Below are 24,576 nucleotides of genomic sequence, written 5' to 3' on the forward strand. Positions count from 1 at the left end.
TAGTATACATGCCTTAGAGCTATATATATCTAATATATAAAGCTGAGTGTATGTCCGCTAAAGGAATCCGCAACATCGAATTTACAATCACGAAAAACCGGAAAGGTTTTAGACCGGGTCTCAGCTCTCTAGGACATATCATTCCTGAGATATTCCCAAAAAATGCAAATATGGCACATCACATGACCTACATTAGCCAATAGAAGCCTGCAGGTCTTTCTCTTCATACAACAACTGCCATACACATGGTCACATGTCCCTTATCAGCCAATAGAAGCTTGCAGGCCCTTAGTCTCCACATACACACAGTTTTACACCAGGTTTCTATAACAACCCAGCCATTTTTATTCACTGCTGTGGAGGTCACAGTTCAGGGGCAGATAGGGTGGCCATTCAGGCCACCCTCAAAAGACGGACTTAAAGAACCCGCCCCCAGGTCCCGCTAAGCCACGCCCCTCCCACTCCTACTCCGCAGCCGACGAGGATTGAAAAAGGGAAGGTAAAAATCAACTTCTGTCAGCTGCAGGGGTGGGAGGGATGGTGACTTTCTCCCTGCAGCTCACACACAGTGCTGCTGTCTGAGAGTGAGCTGTTCAAAAGGACATCCCTGTGTCCGTCCAGGTCCTGTGCCGGACGGAGGACAGGGAGTCTGAAAGCTGGACTGTCCGGCCTAAAACCGGACCTCTGGCTACCCTAGGGGCAGGCTGCTGTGGAGGTCACAGTTAAGGGGACAGTCCACTATGGAGATCAGTGTTAAGGGGCAGATTGCTGTAGAGGCCATGGTTAATAGGGCGGGGTGTTGTGGAAATCACTGTTAAGGAGATGGGGTACTATGAAGGTCACTAATAAAGCGGTGGCTGCTGTGGAGGTCACTGTTAGGGGGGTGGGATGCTGTGGAGGTCACTGTTAAAAGGGCGGGCACTGTGGAGGTCTCTGTTAAGGCGGCAGGGAACGGTGGAGGTCACAGTTAAGGGGACGGTCTGCTATGGAGGTCAGTGTTAAGGGGCGTGGTGCTGTAGAGCTCACTGTTAAGGGGGTGGGGTGTTGTGGAAGTCACATTTTAAGGGAGTGGAGCTCTGTGGAGGTAATTGTTAAAGGGGCGGGTTATTGTGGAAATCAATGTAAATGAGACGGGATACTGTGGAGGTCGCTAATAAAGGCGCGGCTTCTGTGGAGGACACTGTTAAATGGGACGGCGCTGTGGATGTTACTGTTAAGGGGGCAGGCTGCTGTGGAGGTCACTGTTAATGGAGGAGGGGACTGTGGAAGCTACTATTAAAGGAGCAGTGGGGTACTGTGAGGTCACTGTTAAGGGAGCAGGGTACAGTGGAGGTCACTGTTAAGGGAGCGGGGTATTGTGGCAGTCACTGTTAAAGGGGCAGTCGCTGTGGAGGTCTCTGTTAAGGGGGCCGGGAATGGTGGAGATCAGTTAAGGGAACTGTAACCTATGGTCAGTGTTAAGGGGCGGGTGCTGTAGAGGTCACTGTTAAGGGGGCAGGCCGCTGTGGAGGTCACTGTTAAAGGGGCGGGGTACTGTAGATGTGACTGTTATAGTGGATACTGTCGATATATTTGAATGACACACACAAACATTAAATGAAATAGATTAAATATACCCGAGTGAAGCCGGGTCCTTCAGCTATTATATATCTAATATAGATATATAGAAATAGATATATAGATAGATCTAATCAAAGGACTCTATTCAGACAGATGACATTACATTACGGCATAATATTGATGTGACGATGCATTTGTGAATTTTATATGGTTGTTTAAAAACATTTTCTTGTTTTTTTTAGTTAAATCAGATCCAGACTCCAGTAACACATTGTATCACACTGGTTCTCCAGCAGTGAAATTAGAGGAGAACATGGAATCGGAACCCAGCTCCGTAAAGTAATTATGTTGCTTCACCTTCTCTTGTTTACCCGTTTCCCTCCTTGCCAATTAGAATGCCAGTGACATTTTGGTGATTGCAGTTCATATGATGTGAAAATGATGCAAGATTTGTGAGTATCTGTGTTGTCTTCAGTCCCCTGCCAAAAGTTAAATGGAGAAGATGTATGGTGTATAAAGAGCAATGGCTCAATTCTCATGTATTTAGAAAGGGTTTATAGGGAAAAAATTTGGGCAAACCGTGAAATACTACTACTGCCGTGGTGTCGGCCTCTCTGGCTTTGCTGCTTTACATGCTGATGCGTAACTATGACAGCCTGTCAAGGCCTCTTGCTGTGACATGCTTTCTGTAGTAATGTCAGTGCATCTGCCACAGTCCCATGACCTGTCGTTTCTATGGATTTATGTTGGCATAGTCTAGCCGTCCACAATCTCTCACCAAGAGATTCTCTACCCAAAATTAGCCTCTGAGAGCCTTTTTTTAGGGCAGAGGGGGAAGCACTTTTACACTCTTGCGCGATGTGCTCTCCATTCATTTCTATGGGAGTTCTGAAAATAGCTGAGCGAGCACACTGTGTTTTCAGAAGTCCCATGGAAGTGAATAGAGAGCACACTGCCCATGCGTGGCTACCTCTCCATTCACTGCTATGGGACTGCCAGAAATTGCTGAGCCAACTGAATGGAGGGTGGCTGTGCTTGAGCAGTGCCCTCTCCTTCACATTGGGGGGCCCATTCTAGAGATAGAGGTGGGACCCGCACCTATTTGACATTGATGGGATATCCTAATGATATGCCATCAATATCGGAGATGAGACGACCCCTTTAAAGAAGACCTGTATAAATTACAGGTTTTACTGAATATTTTCCCACAAAATATATCTGAATCTGCTTGGCTTGTCCTGCTCTATAACATGGTGTTGTCAGATTTAATTGTATTTTTTTGTGACTGATCCTTTTTTAACCCGTTCCTGTGGCTGGACTATAAGAACACTGTGTAATCCACATAGACTCCAATGCTAATGCATTGGAGTCTATGAGAAAAACAATCTAATGATTGCTTGCTATAGTTCCCTAGGGGAACTATAAAAAATTGTAAAAAAGAAAAACTAGTTTTTAAAAACTAAAAAATTCTAATCACCCCCTTTTCCCCAAATTAAAATAAAAGTACCTTAAAAAAAAAAAAAATGAACATCATAGGTATTGCTGGTTTGCGAAAACGCCCGTACTATTAAAGAGGACCTTTCATGGATCCAGACATTCTAAACGTATCAGGATACGTAGGGCATAGTGCAGAGCTCTAACTGCGCTTACTATTTTTTACGGGCGCCGCTCTGTTTGCCTGCTGTGGCACCCGTTGTATTCTCCCGCCTGGTATGCTAATTTTAGCATCGGAACAATGAGGAGGAGACTGAGTCTTTCTCCGTTGGCGTCTCCTTCTTCCTGGCTGTAGCGCTGTCCAATCGCAGCGGAGAGCGTCACAGTCAGGGAGAAGGTGAGTTTTTTCTTCTCCCTGACTGTGACGCTCTCCACTGCAATTGGACAGCGCTACAGCCAGGGAGAAGGAGACGCCCACGGAGAAAGACTCAGTCTCCTCCTCATTGTTCCAATGCTAAAATTAGCATACCAGGCGGGAGAATACAACGGGGGCCACGGCGGGCGAATGGAGCGGCACCCAGAGAAAATAGTAAGTGCAGTTAGATCCCTGCCCTACGTATCCTGATACTTAGTTTATAATGTTTGGACCCATAAAAGGTCCTCTTTAAAATGTAAAAATATTTATCCCATACGTCAAACGGCGAAACAGAAAAAAAAAGTCAAAATGGCCAATTCACCATTTTTTTGGTGGTTTCAGTTCCCACAATTTTTTTTATAAAAAGTGATCAAAAAGTCATACACATCCCAAAATGAATGGTATCAATGAAAAGTACAGATCGCCCTGCAAAAAAATTAGCCCCCACACAGCTCCGTAGACATCAAAAAGTTATGGGAATAAAAATATGGTGATGCAAAGAAAAAATTGGTTTCTTCCAAAGTTTTTATTTTTTTCCCAGTATTAAAACACAAGAAAAACTATACATGTGGGGTATTATTGTAATCATACTGACCCAGAGAAAAAATGGGAAATTTCCTGGTCATTAAAGGGTTAAGCTTCTAGGCTCTGTTCAGCTCATGTTCATGGCCAGGTTTAATATATACGCCAGGGCTGGTCTGTGAATCAGATGTGTGACTGATGCCACTGTATGGCTTCCGTCACCCAAGGGTACCATAGTAAAAGAATGTATAACTGCCAGAGATTGTCCAAACGAACACTCTTTTGTCTCCCCCTTTTGACTCTACAGTCAGGTCCATAAATATTGGGACATCAACACAATTTAAACATTTTTGGCTCTATACACCACCACAATGGATTTTAAATGAAACGAAGATGATGTGCTTTAACTGCAGACTGTCAGCTTTAATTTGAGGGTATTTACATCCAAATCAGGTGAACGGTGTAGAAATTACAACAGTTTGCATATGTGCCTCCCACTTGTTAAGGAACCAAAAGTAATGGGACAATTGGCTTCTCAGCTGTTCAATGGCCAGGTGTGTGTTATTCCCTCATTATCCCAATTACAATGAGCAGATAAAAAGGTCCAGAGTTCATTTCAAGTGTGCTATTTGTATTTGGAATCTGTTGCTGTCAACTCTCAAGATGAGATCCAAAGAGCTGTCACTATCAGTGAAGCAAGCCATCATTAGGCTGAAAAAACAAAACAAACCCATCAGAGAGATAGCAAAAACATTAGGCGTGGCCAAAACAACAGTTTGGAACATTCTTAAAAAGAAGGAACGCATCGGTGAGCTCAGCAACACCAAAAGACCTGGAAGACCACAGAAAACAACTGTGGTGGATGACCAAAGAATTATTTCCCTGGTGAAGAAAACACCCTTCACAACAGTTGGCTAGGTCAAGAACACTCTCCAGGAGGTAGGTGTATGTGTGTCAAAGTCAACAATCAAGAGAAGACTTCACCAGAGCGAATACAGAGGGTTCACCACAAGATGTAAACCATTGGTGAGCCTCAAAAATAGGAAGGCCAGATTAGAGTTTGTCAAACGACACCTAAAAAAGCCTTCACAGTTCTGGAACAACATCCTATGGACAGATGAGACCAAGATCAACTTGTAGCAGAGTGATGGGAAGAGAAGAGTATGGAGAAGGAAAGGAACTGCTCATGATCCTAAGCATGCCACCTCATCAGTGAAGCATCGTGGTGGTAGTGTCATGGCGTGGGCATGTATGGCTGCCAATGGAACTGGTTCTCTTGTATTTATTGATGATGTGAGTGCTGACAAAAGCAGCAGGATGAATTCTGAAGGGTTTCGGGCAATATTATCTGCTCATATTCAGCCAAATGCTTCAGAACTCATTAGACTGCGCTTCACAGTGCAGATAGACGATGACCCAAAGCATACTGCAAAAGCAACCAAAGAGTTTTTTAAGAGAAAGAAGTGGAATGTTATGCAATGGCCAAGTCAGTCACCTGACCTAAATCCGATTCAGCATGCATTTCACTTGCTAAAGACAAAACTGAAGGGAAAATGCCCCAAGAACAAGCAGAAACTGAAGACAGTTGCAGTAGAGGCCTGGCAGAGCATCACCAGGGATGAAACCCAGCGTCTGGTGATGTCTATGCGTTCCAGACTTCAGGCCTTAATTGACTGCAAAGGATTTGCAACCAAGTATTAAAAAGTGAAAGTTTGATTTATGATTATTATTCTGTCCCATTACTTTTGGTTCCTTAACAAGTGGGAGACACATATGCAAACTGTTGTAATTCCTACACCGTTCACTTGATTTGGATGTAAATACCCTCAAATTAAAGATGACAGTCTGCAGTTAAAGCACATCTTGTTTGTTTCATTTTATATCCATTGTGGTGGTGTATAGAGCCAAAAAAAATTGAATTGTGTCAATGTCCCAATATTTATGGACCTGACTGTATATGTCGGGAGCTGTCCCAGGGTACACACTACTGGTACATCACAAATGTTAAATGAACATATAGGTCTTTTTACTGGATGGTGCAAGATTGTGTCCGTTTTGTATTCATAAGGATTGACACTTCTTCATATGATCAGTCTTAACAGTAAAACCACTGGCAAAATAGCAGGTCTTGTTGGGTGTTGTTAATATACAGTGTTTAGTATCTACCAAAAGTGGTCCAAGGAAGGACAACCAATGAACTGGAGACAGGGTAGCGGACCCCGAAGGCTCATTGATGCGTATTGGGAGTGAAGGCTTGTCCGTCCTGTCTCACAGAAGAGCAGCTGTAGCACAGATTGCTACAGAAGTGGACAAGAATGGTGCAGTTTTAGGAAGTTAGCGGCCATGTTTTCTGATCCTGTACAACAATGCTTTCTTATAAAAAATTACAGGACAGAGCATCTTCAGAACTTCAAGCAGCTGCTGACTGCGACTGTAAAGAAGGTTCCACTTATAGGGGAAAGAGGTAGGAAATGCACTTTTTTTCTGTTATGTGTTCTTGCTGTTCCATGTCAAGTTGACGTTTCCTCACTATTAAGGGTCCATTCACACATCCGCAAAATGGGTCCGCATCCGTTCTGCAATTTTGCCGAACAGGTGCGGACCCATTCATTTTCAATGGGGCCGGAATGTGCTATCCGCATTTGCGAATCCGCACTTCCGTTCCGCAAAGAAATAGAACATGTCCTGCGGACAAGAAAAGGCATTTTCTATGAGAGTGCCGGCGATGTGCGGTCCGCAAAATGCGTGAATAACCAGGTCCTATGTGTGCAATTCCTATTAGAGGCAGGTCAGTCTGGAATTTCCAGTCATTTCAGTGCCTGCCATGATAACATTTATTGTCGCTTGTGCAGTATATTCATCGGACAGGACATGGAAAGGAATCAATGAATTTAGCACAGATAAGGTTTATCAAAACTATTGAAAAATGGAAGATTTGCCCATAACAACCAATCAGGTTGCCGCTGACTTCCCAATGTGCCCTGAAAAGAGACCTGTAATAATTGGTTTGTATGGGAAACTCTTCCACTTTATCTTTTGATAAATCTTCCCAATGTGCCTGATTCAGATAGCTGTATTATAGGGGTTATCCCTATAAGACAGGGTGACCTCTATCCAAAGGATAAGGGGATAATTGTCTGATCGGCGGGGTCCAAGATGATCATGAGAAGGGGGACCCTTGCTCCCCTGTTTGAATGGAGTGACAGTCACGCGTGAGCACTACCACTCCATTCAACTCTATGGGACTGCCGGATATAGCTGAGTGCTTGTACTCCCATGCGTGTCTGCCGCTCCGTTGGAAGGGGGAGCACGAGCCCAGCGGTCGGACCCCTGCCAACCACTTGTCCTCTTTCCTGTGGAAAGGGAATACGTTTTCTTAATGGGACAACTCCTTTAAAAGTCTCAACATATGGGCGATTTTTAAATGCGCAGTAAGGTCCTTGTGACAACATACTACATGGACTTGGCAACTCTGGAGATCATCTCCAATTGTCTCCTGGTCCATGTTTAATGAGACACTGACCAAAGTAGTGCATCGCTAGTTTGTATGGGTCCACAATGGCAGCAAATTGTGTTAAAAATATAAAATAATCGATGAAGAGGCGTCTGTATCATTCCTTCTCCTTAAGCCAAGTACACTAGTAGACTGGTTTCTTTCCACAGATGAAGATGGCAGCAATCCATTCTGTGCAAGCTCTCTGGAGCAATATTATAGTTGGCACATTGGAAAAAGGAGAGCATCGGAGGTATTTGTCTCTCTTTTTTTTATTATTTTAACTCCTTGTGACGGTGGACACTTGCACATAACCATATGTCTGCTCCGAACAACTTGTATGGAGATGTAATATGTCATAGAGGTGTAAGGGGCCCCGCTGCACCTCTGTCTGTGAGTTCTTATAGAGACTTTATGTTGGATTACATATCTATTACCTCTAGAGCAGATTACCTCCATTCTATTGGGCCATATGGAGGTGCCAGGCTGTGGCACGTGGACTACTGGCTCTGTGTATATAGCATGTTCTGTAGGAACCTTAGGGCATCTGACTACTGTTTTTTTCTGTCCATTTCTTTTACTAAAACTACAGAATGATCGGAAATGCTTCATTGTATGTGAATACGTAGAAAGCAAATAGCAGTCTGTTCCCCATCCAATTTTTTTTATGGCTTATTTTGTATGTTTTTATTTTGCAAAAATTAAAAAAATTCAGATTTGTATTTGCTTATTATACATTTTTCTCCAAATTATCCACTGCCGATTTAAAGGTTATGAACACCTTTGGGGGCATTTTTAGATTGTGCTAATTTTGGACTAAAATGCATTTTTTTCCAGTTGGTTAGCATTAAAAATGTTTTAACCGTTTGTCCTTTACAGTCTTCAGGTTTCACTGCATCTGCAGACTATTCCTTCTGATTCTTACTTAAATCCGTCAGAGAGCCAATCTGTTGCCCTTAGGCCCCTTTCACACGGGCGAGTTTTCCGCGCGGGTGCAATGCGTGAGGTGAACGCATTGCACCCGCACTGAATCCTGACCCATTAATTTCTATGGGGCTGTGCACATGAGCGGTGATTTTCACGCATCACTTATGCGTTGCGTGAAAATCGCAGCATGCTCTATATTGTGCGTTTTTCACGCAACGCAGGCCCCATAGAAGTGAATGGGGCTGCGTGAAAATCGCAAGCATCCGCAAGCAAGTGCGGATGCGGTGCGATTTTCACGCACGGTTGCTAGGAGACGATCAGGATGGAGACCCGATCATTATTATTTTCCCATTATAACATGGTTATAAGGGAAAATAATAGCATTCTTAATACAGAATGCATAGTACAATAGCGTTGGAGGGGTTAAAAAAATAAAATAAAAAATATTTAACTCACCTTAATCCACTTGCTCGCGCAGCCCGGCTTCTCTTCTGTCTTCTTCTTTGCTGTGTGCAGGAAAAGGACCTGTGTTGATGTCACTCCGGTCATCACATGATCTTTTACCATGGTAATGGATCATGTGATGGACCATGTGATGACCGGAGTGACGTCAACACAGGTCCTTTTCCTGTACACAGCAAAGAAGAAGACAGAAGAGAAGCCGGGCTGCGCGAGCAAGTGGATTAAGGTATTAAGGTGAGTTAATTTTTTTTTTTTTTAACCCCTCCAGCGCTATTGTACTATGCATTCTGTATTAAGAATGCTATTATTTTCGCTTATAACCATGTTATAAGGGAAAATAATACAATCTACCCAGCACCTAACCCAAACCTGAACTTCTGTGAAGAAGTTCGGGTTTGGGTACCAAACATGCCCATTTTTCTTACGCGAGTGCAAAACGCATTACAATGTTTTGCACTCGCGCTGAAAAATCGTGCATTTTCCCGCAATGCACCTGCACCTTTTCCCGCAACACCCGTGTGAAAGAGGCCTTAGTCTACTGTCCTCGAAGCTCAAACACTCAAAATGATTTCAACTTGCTCGTAATTTAGCTCCAGTGAGTGTTTGTGAGCTGCCAGGAGACCATAGATGAGCTCTACAGATGAAACCATCAGAGTAGTTCTCTGATGGATTTCAGTGAAAGCAGACATAACAGTTTGCAGAATCTATGAATACCAGAAGGCTGTAGAAGGCAAACAGCTGAAAAGTTTAATAAAGACCAATTGGAATAATGATTTAGCCTCAAAGGTGTCCATTGCCTTTTAAGGGGTTGCACTAAGTTTTTATTTTTATTTTTTAAATCTGCCTACACCCAACAGTGGGACCTGTTGAGAAATCCATACTCGCATGGCCCCAACACCCACTGGACTTTCTTTCTCATCTGTCAACTTCCTCATGGACCAGGTCACGTGCGCCACTGCAGCCAATGGCTGGCCTTAGTGATGATGTGTCCCCAAGCATTATGTGACATGGTCTTGGGGATATGTTACCGCTGAGGCCAGTTATTTACCTGCAGCAGCTCACGGACACACAAACAGATTAAGGGCTTAGGGTCCATTCACACGACTGCAAAATGGGTCCGCATCCGTTCCGCAATTTTGCGGAACAGGTGCGGACCAATTCATTTTCAATGGGGCCGGAATGTGCTGTCCGTATTTGTGGATCCGCACTTCCATTCCGCAAAAAAATTTAACATGTCCTATTCTTGTCAGCAATTGCGGACAAGAAAAGGCATTTTCTATGAGAGTGCCGGCGATGTGCAGTCCACAAAATGCCGAATGCACATTGCCGGTGTGCGTGTTTTGCGGATCCGCAAAACACATACAGACGCGTGAATGGACCCTAAGGGAGAGCTGAGTGCAAGGAGCCTGTACAGTGGCATCTACAGTGCCATACTGCGGAGGCACTTCTTGTGCCGTCATATGGTATCTGTATAAAGCACCTTATTCCCCCCAAAAAGCAATGCTAAATACGTCATCCAGTGAAATGTAGGAAAAAGACGTTGAGTGAATTTAGATTCTACTTTGTATAATGTATATATTTATTACCTCATTTTATTTAGTGGCAACGAGCTGTTTCCATGAAGAAGATGCTACAAGAAATCATAGAGACGCAAGCAAAATTTAGTAATTTTACTCCTTTAAAAACCAAGGAAATTGTAGATTGGTGTCGGATGCATGGTTACACGCCCCCAGATCCTGAGAATGCCAGTGATGAGCGGGAATCTTTTGAAGATGTGCTGACTCGTATAGATAATGAGGCAGGCAAGTGAGGCTTTTGTTTCGGGAAGCTGGGGTGTATGACTAAGGGTCCATTCACACGTCGGTTGTTTCTTTCCTGATCTGTTCCGTTTTTTGCGGAACAGATCTGGACCAGATCTGTACCCATTAATTTTCAATGGGTCCTGAAAAAAAATCAGACATTGAGCTGTCCGATTTTTTTCAGGACCCATTGAAAATGAATGGGTACAGATCTGGTCCAGATCTGTTCCGCAAAAAACGGAACAGATCAGGAAAGAAACAACGGACGTGTGAATGGACCCTAATTGTGATACTAGGGAGGAGTCCTTACAAAACAAAAGACCCTAGGCATACGGTATGTAAATGCACTTTAACCTGTTTATTTCCAGTTAGTCTTTTGTGACTAATTAGTTGTAACATACGTCTATTTCACTATTGATAAAACGTAACTTTTAATGCTGCCTTTATAAAATATCTCTTATGACTAAACCCAAATTAAAACTATCAGTGACACACACTTCATTTTGTCAGTCCTGTTTAAATATACAACATTGTTGTTTGCCCAATGTTACAATTACAGCAGTGGACTTGATAGACTGGTAACTGTGCGCTTGTTCCAGTCCTTCCCTTTGTCTAACTCTGTCCCTCGCTAATATCTCTGGGCATTATTATCTTTGATTCTAATGAAGTGTCATCCCCTGAGCTAAAATCTCCATCAAACACTGCCCCCCCCCCCCCCCGACATGTTTCGCCAGTTACTCTGGCGTCTTCCGGGGAACGGGCAGTGAGTGTTTGGGGGGAAGGGAGGGGGACGGATACTTTATAGCCTCCTATAGTGATATCATTAATTGAAAATCCTATGCTGTCGGCCGTTACAGCCATCCTTAAACGTATGTTAGTATCTCAGCCATCGATTGGAGTATAACCCAACTCTCCTCCTTACAAGTGACGCTCTCTTACCTCCCGCCCTGCAGCGCTTACTCAGCGCATGTCATTGAACTTAGCCTCCGCTTGTCTCTCTCTTGCTATTGCGCATGCCCAAGGAATTCCGCTTACTCATATCTCTCTTCATTCATGCGCATGCCTCGGGACTTAGACCATAAGCACCCAATTTGTGCTCATTGCGCATGAACAGGGACTTAATCTAATATTAAAGATACACACATCTTTATATCTGGGCTTATCACGCTGTACCATTTTTTATCTAGTATTATATTATTTGGTACCTGAGTAATATGTTAAGCACACCACAATTATTGGATTTTATTAGCAGAATATAAAAATTCATGATTTAAAAAATAATCAATAATCATGATTTTAGGAATAATTACTAGTGATGATTTGTGATGATCAAGAATCATGATTTCAAGATAATCAACAGTGATGAATTGTGAGAATCTACATGAATAATCGTGATTAGGAATTATAATCAACATTGATGAATTATTCCTGATCACTTCACTACATGGATTATATAGTTATTACTATGCTTTTTTCAATTAAGCGTTCATAATCAAAGGTTAGTAGACATAATTGTAATTTTTACAGTTTATTATACACTTATTACTTATATTTATAATTTTCCAATAAATCATGTTGGCCCGTTCAGATTCAATTTTTTTTAATATTTTTATTTTCATACTATTCCTTAGGACAGGGTAAGAACTAGATTACTTTGAAGTCATCGTCTGTTCTAAGAATATGCCAGTGCCTCTTTAGTATTTCTCTCACTTTTTTAGAAGTTGGATTCTCTCAATAGATTTTGCTCTTTTGTATGCTCTATGTAGAGCTTATTTCGGATAACCATATGCCAGGAATCTGTTATACAAGAGTTCACTCTCTCGCTCAAAGGCTTCATCTGTAGAGCAATTTCTTCTTGCTCGCAAGTATTGGCCCACAGGAATTCCCTTTCTGAGGGCTAATTGGTGGTAACTTTGCCAGTGTAAAAGACTATTGGTAGATGTAGCCTTCCAGAAATCCAGAAAATGTAAGCTAGTATGGTGTATCTCAGCAGTGAAACTGAGACCTACTGTATTATCGTTAAGGACAAATTGATCAAATTCATCCCACAAAATCAAAATGTCATCTATATATCAACCCCAAAACGTGACATGCTTAGTAAAATTGGTGTTATCTTCTGTAAAAACGATTCTTTCTTCCCACCACCCTAAAAAAAGATTTGCAAAATTTGGTGCACAATTCGTGCCCATTGCGGTACCAGTGGTCTGTAAATAATATTTTCCATCAAAAGTTAATAATTATGCGCTAACAGAAATTGTAACAGTGTGAACAAAATTATTGTGTTGCTGAAATTTTATATCCTTTGTGCTAAGGTAATAATTAATTGCTTCTAGTCCTAATTGATGCTGTATACTTTATATAGTGCCTCAACGTCCAAACTTGCAATCAAAGTGGTTCTGCTGACTTGTGTGCCCTGCAGCCTGACAAGAACATCCTTTGTGTCCTTAAGATATGACGTGAGGCCGGGCACAAATGGGGATATGACTTGGTTAACGTAATTACTGATGCCTTCGCATAAATTTTGATTGCCCGACACGATAGGCCTACCTGGAATCGGATGTTGTTTTTTGTGTATCTTTGGAATAGAATAAAAAGTTGCTATAGTGGGTTTTGCTTTAAATCATTTATTTATTATAATTTATAATTTTTATTTAATCCAAAACCCACTATAGTAACTTTACCACCCATTAGCCCTCAGGAAGGGAATTCCTGAGTGCCAATACTTGCGAGCAAGAAGAAATTGCTCTACAGATTAAGCCTTTGAGCGAGAGACCGAAAAAAGCTCTACATAGAGCATACAAAAGAGCAAAATCTATTGAGAGAATCCAACTTCTGCAGAATCAACAACAACAGAACGAAAACAAAATCATACGATGCATTGGTACTTATCATGTACAATATGAAAAAGTGAGACAAATACTAAAGTGGCATTGGCATATTCTTAGAACAGATGATGACCTCAAAGAAGTAATCTCCCAATATCCAACTATTACATATAGAAGAGGGATGAACTTAAAAGAAAATCTAGTACATAGTCACTTTCGATGGAATAAGAAAGAGACAAAAACAACATGGCTGTCTACTGTAGGCTCTTACCCATGTGGACATTGCAATTTTTGTAGTAAAATGATATCTACTAAAGAATTTACGAATCCTTTCGATAATAAAAAAAATACCAAAGACAATATATAAATTGCAAATCCACTGGAGTAATCTATGCCATCAGATCTAGCTGTCCAAAGATCTACATCGGAAAAACAATACAAGAATTGAGGAGATGTATTTCAAAACATTTTAGCACTGTGAATACTGAAGCTGATACCGCCCTATCGAGACATGTACTTCATGTACATAAGGGGGATATTAGCAGCCTTAGGTTCTGGGGTGTCAGTAAAATCACCCTGGGTCTTAGACAAGGTAATATCAACCAGAGATTAAGGGGGAAAAGACCAAATGGATCTATAGACTTAAATGTCTAGCCCCAAATGGTCTAAATGAGGAATTTACCTTTGCTTCTTTTCTTTAAACACTACGGTAATTCAAAAGGTGAAAGCCTATCCAGCAAAAACCAATAACAGAACAATGTTTTTTTCCAGACCAATAAGGATAAATTGACTTGAAAGAGTGATGGATATATAACCCACCCAGTCCCAACATTATATATATATATATATACAGTACAGACCAAAAGTTTGGACACACTTTCTCACTCAAAGAGTTTTCTTTATTTTCATGACAATGAAAATTGTAGATTCACACTGAAGGCATCAAAACTATGAATTAACACATGTGGAATTATATACATAAAAAACAAGTGTGAAACACCTGAAAATATGTCATATTCTAGGTTCTTCAAAGTAGCCACCTTTTGCTTTGATTACTGCTTTGCACACTCTTGGCATTCTCTTGATGAGCTTCAAGAGGTAGTCCCCTGAAATGGTTTTCACTTCACAGGTGTGCCCTGTCAGGTTTAATAAGTGGGATTTCTTGCCTTATAAATGGGGTTGGGACCATCAGTTGCGTTGAGGAGAAGTCAGGTGGATACACAGCTGATAGTCCTACTGAACAGACTGTTAGAATTTGTATTATGGCAAGAAAAAAGCAGCTAAGTAAAGAAAAACGAGTGGCCATCATTACTTTAAGAAATGAAGGTCAGTCAGTCAGCCAAAAAATTGGGAAAACTTTGAAAGTAAGGGATATTTGACCATGAAGGAGAGTGATGGGGTGCTGCGCCAGATGACCTGGCCTCCACAGTCACCGGACCTGAACCCAATCGAGATGGTTTGGGGTGAGCTGGACCGCAGAGTGAAGGCAAAAGGGCCAACAAGTGCTAAGCATCTCTGGGAACTCCTTCAAGACTGTTGGAAGACCATTTCAGGGGACTACCTCTTGAAGCTCATCAAGAGAATGCCAAGAGTGTGCAAAGCAGTAATCAAAGCAAAAGGTGGCTACTTTGAAGAACCTAGAATATGACATATTTTCAGTTGTTTCACACTTGTTTGTTATGTATATAATTCCACATGTGTTAATTCATAGGGCCAGGCAGTGTTTGAGGGAGATTTTAGCTCAGGGGATGACACTTCATTAGAATCAAAGATAATAATGCCCAGAGATATTAGAGAGGGACAGAGTTAGACAAAGGGAAGGACTGGAACAAGCGCACAGTTACCAGTCTATCAAGTCCACCTCCTTATAGCAGTCATTCTTTTGATCATTTAGTGAGCTATCACCCATTCCCTCTCCCAGGTATCATAGAAGTGCCTCCTCTCCTCTGTATATGATCCATAATCCTTAAAGGGCATCTGTCAGCAGTTTTGTACCCATGACACTGGCTGACCGGTTACATGTGCTCTTGGCAGCTGAAGGCATCTGTGTTGGTCCCATGTTCATATGTGTCCGCATTGCTGAGAAAAATTATGTTTTAATATATGCAAATCAGTCTCTAGGAGCAACGGGGGCGTTGTCGTTACACCTAGAGGCCCAGATCTCTCTGCAACTGCCTCACTCCCTGCACTTTGTCAGGGCCATTGATTATGTTTACACTGCCTGGCCCTGTCAATCAAAGTGGAGAAGTTGCGGCAGTTGCAGAGAGAGCACAGGCTCTAGGCGTAATGGCAACGCTCCCTTTGCTCCAAAAGGCTCATTCACATATATTAAAGGGGTTGTCCAATTTATTTTTATTAATGACCTATCTTCAGGATAGGTCATCAATATCAGATCGGCGGGGGTCTGACACTCGGCACCCTGCCAATCAGCTGGTTGAAGAGAAGGCGCACTCTGTGCCAGCGCTGCCTTCTCTTCATTGTTTACCTGCTCGCCATCGCTGCTGCAGTGGTGAGCAGGTGTAATTACACCTAGGCCGTCCCATTTAACTCCTATTGGAACGAGCCATCTCTTAAATTACAGTTGCGACGACAAGCAGGTAAACAATGAAGAGAAGGCAGCGGCGCCTTCTCGTCAACCGGCAGAGGTCATGAATAAAAATTACTTGGACAACCCCTTTAAAGCTTCATTTTTCTCAGCAATGCGGGCACATATGAACATGGGACCAACAAAGATGCCTTTAGCTGCCAAGTGCACATGCAACAGGTCAACCAGTTTCTTAGGTGCAAATCTGCTGATGATGCCCTTTAAGGAAACTCTGCACAAAACACTGCATTATGCCATGTGCAGGGCATGAGAAGATAGTGTATGACACAGGTATTATTCCTTGACTCCCTGTATCATGCACCACCCACTCTCATCCTCCATTAGGCACGGAGTAGCAGTTTTGTACAGAGTGTTCCTATAATGACAATGACAAACATTTTTAATGCGCTTTTCTCACAGGGACACAAAGCGCAGGGATAAATGTGTCTGGGGCGACTCCCTGGTATTTTAGTGGTTGCCATATAGGTGCTCAGCCCCAACACGCAACATATTGCATTTAGGCCTCTTTCTCACGGGGGTGTGCGCCCCGTGGTCATGCTGCGGGCCGCAATGCACGAGCACAGTCCGTGTGGCAGCCGCAGCGGTTCGCAAAAAGATAGGACATGTTCTATCTTTTTGCGGAACGGAAGTACGGGACGAAACCCTACGGAAGCACTCCGTAGTGCATCCGTAGGGTTCCGTTCCGTGCTTCCCTTCCGCACCATTCTGCATCTCCGGATTTGCGGACCCATTGAAGTGAATGGGTCCGCATCCGTGATGCGGAATGCCCACGGAACGGCACCCGTGTATTGCGGATCCGCAAATGCGGTCTGCAATACGGCAACGGGGCGAACACTCCCGTGGGAAAGAGGCCTTATATATTGCATTTCAAGTGTAAATTACTGACAAGCCATTAATTTGTATCCGCACTGTGTATTGGTTTATTTCTCTTGTTACCTTGCACCATGCATTGTGTAGACCTACTCTTCACTAGAAAACTCATATAAAATGTCACCCCATGTGTTCCTTTATATCCACAGCCTGTTCCTGTCTGATACTAAAGCTGGATTTAGACGGGCCGACTGAGCAGCCAATTGTCTGGAAGGAAGCGTTCCTTCCCGACAGTCGGCTGCTCGTTCAGTGAAGGAGACCGCACATTTACATGCAGCAATCTCCTTTACAGTATGAGGACGAGGGATCGCTATTGATTTTCCTAGTCTTCATACAGAATCATGGCTTCTGAGCAGCAGACAGACAGCACGATCTGCTGCCTAGAAGCCATGATTGGTGGTACCTGCATGAAGGACAGGCTCGGCGGCACATTGACTTGGCAAGATTGTCAGGAAGGCCGTTCGCAGGAACGGTCGTTCCCAATAATCTGCCCGATTCTTAGGATTGTAAATACACCTTTTGAGTACAATTATCCCTGTGCTTTGAGTCCCTGTGAGAAAAGCGCATTACAATTGTTTGTCATTGTCATTCAAGCCCTGACCTGTCTGTTATAGACCAGAAAGAATAACTTCTACTTTATGTAACTTTCCTTGGTTCTGTAATCTGATACAGTTGCAGTGACGCCTATGGCAAGGTGCCTATGCAGAATACAGTTAGACTTTTTTTTATTTATTTAACTTAGTTTCTGTATAATTCCAGGTATTTATTCCCTGTCTGTATTTTTGCAGCTTTACCCTCCTCCTATTCCTCCCCCGGCGCTCTCTGTCAAAAAATTGAGGAACTAGAGAAGATTCTTAAAAAGGATAGAGAAGTGGAAGAACACGTTGATATCCTCAGTATTAAAGTTGAGAGCAAACCTCAGATTAAAAAAGAAAATGAAGAAGGAGATGATGTCAAATTTTACTTGACCCCGAGCTTGCCGAGCGAGTTTATCAGAGACACCGCGCAAGAGGTAATTACATCTATTTTAAGAAGAACTGATCCATTTTAATTAGAATTATCAAAGGGGAATTCCTGTTAGTAAAGATATGCAATCACCTTATGACCAGAGGGGATCTGACCTCTGGGACGCCCCCACTAATCCTGAGAATAAAAAGGATGCTACAGCTTAGTGGTGTGTCTCCTTCCCCGCTTTTCACTTCTGCACAGAGGAGCCCAGGCCACCTACAGTGGAAAAACTTTGGAGACAATACAGCACTAAACCAGTGCTGCATCCTCTTCATTCACAGGTTCGGTAGGTGGTCCCAGAGGTCGAATCACTGATCATAAAGTGATGGCATATTCTAGCTCACTAAAACAACCCTGTATATGCGTTGTTAAAGGGAGTCTGTCAGTGACTGTGGTAAACTGCTCATAGCACTAAGTAGTGGCTGGGGAGAGCAGGATATACATACCTTTTCTTGTCAGGAGTCGGGAGAATACTAGGTTTTATTCTGCCAATTCTGCTCTTGCAAGTGCCCAGGAGGCGGAGCTTTGCAGTGAAGTGCTGTCTGCGTTGAGCTCCTTCACAACCCCTCCCCTCTGCTTTGAATGACAGGTGTAATTGTCTCCTGGTTGGATGCTACATCTGTCACTCAGAGCAGAGGGGAGGGGCTGTGAAGGAGCTCAATGCAGAGAGCACTACACTGTGAAGACCTCAATCTGGTAACTTGTAACAACAGAATTTGGCAGAAGAAAAATGTAAATTCTCACTACTATTGGTATGAAAAGCTTCACAAAAAGTATATTTGTCCTGTTCCAACCTGTTCCTATCTAGTGCTGTCAACTGTTCAGCATTGCCAAAAGTAATGACAGAGACACACTTTAAAATCGGAAAAATCTCCCAAAAATGTCCCTTTTTTATTGTAGATTTTGAATTTATGTCTGAAGTAAATAAAGTTATCGCACAACTAAGATGACTGAGATGCGTTTTGACTCCTTGGTGACATAACTAATCTTAGCCTTAACATTTCCCTCCTTTGTGTTCCAGCAGTCTTAACTTTTTTTCTGCAATTTAGCTGCATGAGAACTTGAATTTTGCGGGAAGAGTTGCAGGTTTTTTTAGGAACCATTTTGGGGTATGAAATAACTTTTATTTTGCTTTTAGAGGCAAAGGTAAAAAAAACTGCAATTTTAACATTTTGTGGGATATATTTTTGCAACGTTCAATGTGTGGTATAAATAACATACTAACTTTATTCTGTGGGTCAATACAATTATGATGAAAAACTTTTTATATACCATATATATATATACTGTATATATATTAATGTTTTTTTTTTCTTTCCTCCGGCAGGCTGTTAGCTCCCCCATTGCACTTCTTTCCTCCTCCAGGCTGAAGCGGGGGCTGCTTTAACTTTTGTTTTGGATGGCAGCTAGGGATATGGTTGTCTGGTTTTGTTTTAAAGCTGACAATCTAAGCTTTAGAAACAAGACAAATATGACAGCATTGTCTTTACTACATCGGGAGATATAGCTGTTAGAAATCAGGTTGGGAGTGAAAGCAGCTGAAAGTGAAAGCAGGTTTAAGCTGCTTTCCCTCCTGACCCGATTCTGGTTTTGTTTCAAAGCTTGGAATGGCAGCTTTCAAACAAAACCAGGCCCATATCACCAGCTGCTACCAACCTTCTGATATGAGGGAATAAAATAGCCCCTCTCCACCTCTCACTCTGCTCCTCTCTGGCTGAACTGTTAAGTCCTCTTCTCCAATTCCAAGCAGAGCTTGGGCAAAACTTAAATATCTGGTCACAATTTCTCCCAGTGATAACAGCTGCTTGCAGTGGATTTTAAAAGCAGGACCCATGCCAATCAGCTGATCGAAAAAATAGTGGCTGTCATGATAAGACAACCCCTTAAATAAGTAAATGGTTTTATGTCACCATCTTTCCTAGCCTTCTGGATAACAGCTGTTCTGCTCCTGTATTCCTGGTTGGCAGTCTACTAAGGAAACTGTAGCAGATAGCGAAGGTGCCACAGGAATCCTCATACAGATTGAGCCATGTATGTGGCGGCCATTAGCACTTACTGTGCAGCTCCATTGTCTTACACCTGAGACTGATGACCAAACAGGAGAGCGTGAATAAAGCTTGTTTCTCCGGCAGCACTTCACACTATTTATATGTATATTATATCCCTGTTATTATGTATTCTGTACTGAATGGCAGTAGTAGGAAGTGAGGGTGTTTTATGTGCATAACTTGCATAAAAATGAATCTAGGTCCACTTTTGCTTCTGCGATAATAGCAATATAGGGGCACATTTATTAAAACCGGTGTTTTAGACGCCGATCTTAATAACCCTTATACCTGACGGTGGATCTGCCAGGTTTATGAAGAGGCGCCGGCCTCTACATAACTTTGCCATATCCCCCGCCACTCCTAAATGTAAGACAGCTTCCTAGCGGTCTTAAATGTAGACCATTTTCTACACCTAAAATAGGGGTAGAAAATGGTAAATGAGACTTTTGCGCCGCAATCTGCTAATTTGGGGGGGTAATTTCTGTTTGATAAATGACCCCCATAGTGTGCTTTCATTACATGACTCGCTGGGAGGCATGAAGTATTGTGATTGCTGAATATATAGTCTATCAGTGTTATCACTTCATTATATAAATCCATGTTCAGCTGAAAATGTTTCATTTTTTATTTTATTTTAGATTGGCGTTTCATTACAGCCAGTGGAAATCCACAAAAATGTCTACGCCTCTCCAGTAGAAGAAATGATTTTAAAGGTACATTTTATTTCTTAGCCACATTTTACTGCCAGTTTTGTTATCCTTTGTTTCTTTAATTCTTCATTTTTTTTTTTGATACTCCATTTCCTTAGGCCACAGGGCAGTTTGTTAGTGACTTACTACGAGATGCTTTAGCGGTGGGATATCAGATGACCTCTAGCAAACGGTATGTTGGTAAATTTCTATGTACTGTGTATTCAAAGGGACACTTCCGTCGGAAAGGAGCATTTTTTTTTAAAACTCAGTGTTCATAAAAAGCAGTTTTTTAAAGAATTTTTTAACTATTTAACTTTTTTATTTCGGTAGTGCTATTGAAAATTAAATACTAAATACTGTCCCTCTGAAGCCGAGTTTGGTTTCAAGTTTTAAAGTGGTTTTCCACTTTAAAAATTAACTACCGAAGTTATTTAACGAATTAACGCGCAACTTCGTAAATAACTTACTCAGGCTCATCGGAGCCCATACATTCTAATACTGTGCAGAGACGAATCTCCGTACAGTATTATTCAGAAATTTTGGAACAAAGCAACTTCGGATGAAGCATCCAAAGCTTGCTTCGCTCAACACTAATTAGGATATGTGAACATTATAGAGGTGGGTCCACTGTTCACCACCTCCCTCTGAGAACCAAAGAGGTCAGTGATTACGGACTCCATCCATCCATTCATTTCTGCTCTGTCACTATGGCCTTGTGTCCCGTCTCCCTTCAGGTTTAATGACCTGAACTGAGTCTTAATATTACTGGACAAATGTACCTGTGAAACTAGCCATTTAGTTGTATGGCAGCATGTAATAATACATTTCACCTGTAGGGGACATGTATATCTGTCATGGCTGGAAGTATCCAGGCCTGCGGCAATTGCTGCCATGGCCTCTTTCTGGATAAACGTTGTCTTTTATGTATTGGGAAATATTACTGTTAATTGAAAGTGTTACCAAAGCGCTAAAAAATTATAGATTTTTTTTTTTTCCTTGCAGTTTCCTTAAGATTGATTGTGCTTTTTTCTTTCTTCCTTGTGAACAGAGCACCAAGAGAAATCAGTGTTGCCAACATTCATCAAGCAATTTGTAATATTCCTCTATTTGACTTCCTCACAAACAAGCACCTGGGGGCCTCACACGTGGATGATGCATTGCCATTAAAATAGAATAACTCCCACTAACGAGCAGTATTTTTATAGGGTAGAGGTATATGTTATTTTTTGGTTTAGTGCTTTTGTGTCACACAGGATGAAGGTGTACAACTCCCATCTATGTATATATTTGAGTGTGTCTATTCAGCAGGAAATAAACTCACTTCTCTGGTAACTCTCATGACTACTGTCAGTACTGATTGGGCTTTCCTCTAAGGGTCAGTTCACACTGAGTTTTTTGGCACTGATTTTGGAGTGTTTCCGCCTCAAGATCGGCTACCAAAAACGTCACAAAACAGTCCCATTCATTTCCATGGGAAGCACCACATGGAAAAAGAAGCAGCATGCCCTATCTTTGGGAGAATCTGTACTGAATCACCAATTGAAATGACTGGGAAGCATAAAAAAAAAAGTGTCCATGCAATATTTGTGTATTTTCTGCATGGCTCTGGCGCGGGTCCGTGCCAAAGAACACAAGCTGAAATTTTGTATAGATGTGAACACCCATTGGTTAAATAAACGTAATTTTTTTTTTTTTAAACTACATGAAAAAAAAACACGCCGGCCATGTGAATATACACTTCTTGTGTGGGTGTTTTCAAGCTAATCCATGGTTGTATTATTTGATACAGAAATAGAACTCTATTTCATTGTAGAAAACTCTTTGGTCATGAAAGAATTGGTGCGAAGAATTATTTATGGCATTATGATAACATTGTTTTTTTTAACATGTTTTTAATTTGTTTTCAGATATACAACAACAAACACTATTAGTACAGTATCAGAAGTAAATACATTTATTACGGTATACTGAAATACACCTATATTTGGCATATTACAGGCTGAAGCTTCTCCCCGCTCATGCCAGGTCTAAAATTGTGGGCGCGGTGTCGGCGTGGAAGGGTACCTGCCGGCCCTTCTCCTTCATCATTTCCTACGCCTGTTTTAGACGTAGAAAATGGTGTAAATGCAAAACAGCTCGGAAGCTGTCTTAAATTTAGAACTGGAGCTGGATGCGCCAAAGTTTTTTGTGTTGACTGTTTAAGGGTTACCTAAAAATCCAGAGTCAATTATTGTTCTGCCATTAATTATCTCATTGGGTCACTGTACTCCCCCACCACAGGAAGACGATGGGAGATCTCAAAAGGCACAAAGGGGAAGACTGGTTTAGTTGCCCCTAGCAACCAATCAGATTCCACCTTTCATTTTCCAAAGGAGCTTTGAAAACAGAAAGGTGGAATCTGATTGGTTGCTATGGACAACTCAGCCAGTTTTCCGTTACACCAGTTTTGATAAATCTCCCCCAAACCATATAAAGAGGTTCTTTAATCTAAGTAAATCTTAGAGCAGACGTAGCTGATTTCTATTGAATTTAGCAGAATTACAGTAGTTCTACACAAATGAAAAGCTGGATCTCCTTTTCCTAGAGCTCCAGTTAGAGTGGGGACCCTACGAAACAGGGCTGTGGAGTCGGTAAGTCAAAGTTCAGACTCCTGTATAATGGCCAATAATTTATTAATAGCACATTTACTAATTATATTTAGTAAGATTGTGACATCAGGCTTTTTCTCACCATCATGTAAGTAATCAGGCTACTTAGGTAGAACTCACAGCAGATTTATTAGAATACAGTTTCTGAAATGTTCTAAATCTCTGTAAGTAAATATGCCATACAATATGGATTTAATAACTGGAAAACATTGTTATACCCAATAATTATAAGAAATCTGAGAATTTGTCTTCGGAAAAAATTAGAATAGCTATATATATGTGTGGACATGCAGAGAATCATGTGCAAGTATAAATGGGAGTAGGAAAATGCTAAATTCAGTGCTACCATAAAAGTGTTGTCTGGGAATAAGTAACTTTTCACTGGTGCCCGCAGCCTTTCTCCGCTATGGAAAGATTCATACTTACCTGCTACCCGCGTCCGGTCCTGTGCAATGGCTCCCGTGTGTCTATCTTCCGGTCCACGGCTTGTTTACTTCCTCTCCGCCATGATCATCTGCTGCAGCCAGTGACTGGATTCAGCAGTGACGTGTCCATAAGAGGCACATCAGCACTGAAGCCAGTCATTGGCTGGAGAGGAGCATTTCAGACTACTGGTTGCCCCTGTGTGCCATGAACCTCATAATACTCACCTTAGCTGCTGCATAACCTCGTAATACACACCTCAGCTGATTTTCAGGTCATAATACACACCTCAACCACTGAAGGTCTTAATACATACCCCAGCTACTGCAGAACCTCATAATGCACACCTTAGCTGCCCACAGAATCCTCTACAAACACTGAAAATTTTGGATTCCTGACCCTTTTGGGGCGGCTGGACGAGACTTCTATGGCTGGGGGGGGGGGGGGGGGGGGGGGAGTTGTCACTTTATGGAAAACTATACCCTGGAAAGATTCATCCTAAGCCGGCTAAGAAACCCTGACTTTGATGCGCTGTTGTTCTTCGAGGAAAAGTCCCACAGAATAGTCCTCTTGAAGCCATGCCCCTCCTCTACAACCCCTAAAAGTTTGGAGGTTCCTAGCCACAAAGGAGGCCGCTGGATAGAACTTCCATTGGGGGGTCATTTTATTGAAATCTGTACACAGAGAAGGGGGATGCAAAGCCGGGTATCAAAGGCCGAATTTGACCCACTGCCATTCCTGGAGGGAAGATGCCTCAGAATAGCTTGAGGACTCCCCTTAAAGCCCTAGACCCCCTCTACATGCCCTGAAAGTTTGGGCTTCCTAACAGTGGCTTCTCTAGCTTT

The 24,576-nt window shown here is 42.1% G+C and overlaps 1 protein-coding gene across 3 annotated transcripts in view; it reads left to right on the plus strand.

Annotated features, from left to right (window-relative positions):
* Positions 1-21,995, plus strand: part of YEATS2 (YEATS domain containing 2) — a 106,021-nt gene extending 84,026 nt beyond the window's left edge. For all 3 annotated transcript variants that reach the window (XM_040427888.1, XM_040427885.1, XM_040427887.1), the window contains 8 exons: positions 1,803-1,899; positions 6,322-6,395; positions 7,595-7,677; positions 10,414-10,615; positions 17,701-17,924; positions 20,607-20,681; positions 20,777-20,850; positions 21,709-21,995. In XM_040427888.1, the coding sequence (XP_040283822.1) occupies positions 1,803-1,899; positions 6,322-6,395; positions 7,595-7,677; positions 10,414-10,615; positions 17,701-17,924; positions 20,607-20,681; positions 20,777-20,850; positions 21,709-21,832 (953 nt within the window). In that variant the 3' untranslated portion in view covers positions 21,833-21,995. The remainder of the gene's footprint in view (positions 1-1,802; positions 1,900-6,321; positions 6,396-7,594; positions 7,678-10,413; positions 10,616-17,700; positions 17,925-20,606; positions 20,682-20,776; positions 20,851-21,708) is intronic.
* Positions 21,996-24,576: the final 2,581 nt, after the last annotated feature.

This window comes from Bufo bufo, chromosome 4, assembly GCF_905171765.1.
Source record: "Bufo bufo chromosome 4, aBufBuf1.1, whole genome shotgun sequence".
In the NCBI taxonomy this organism is placed as follows: domain Eukaryota; kingdom Metazoa; phylum Chordata; class Amphibia; order Anura; family Bufonidae; genus Bufo; species Bufo bufo.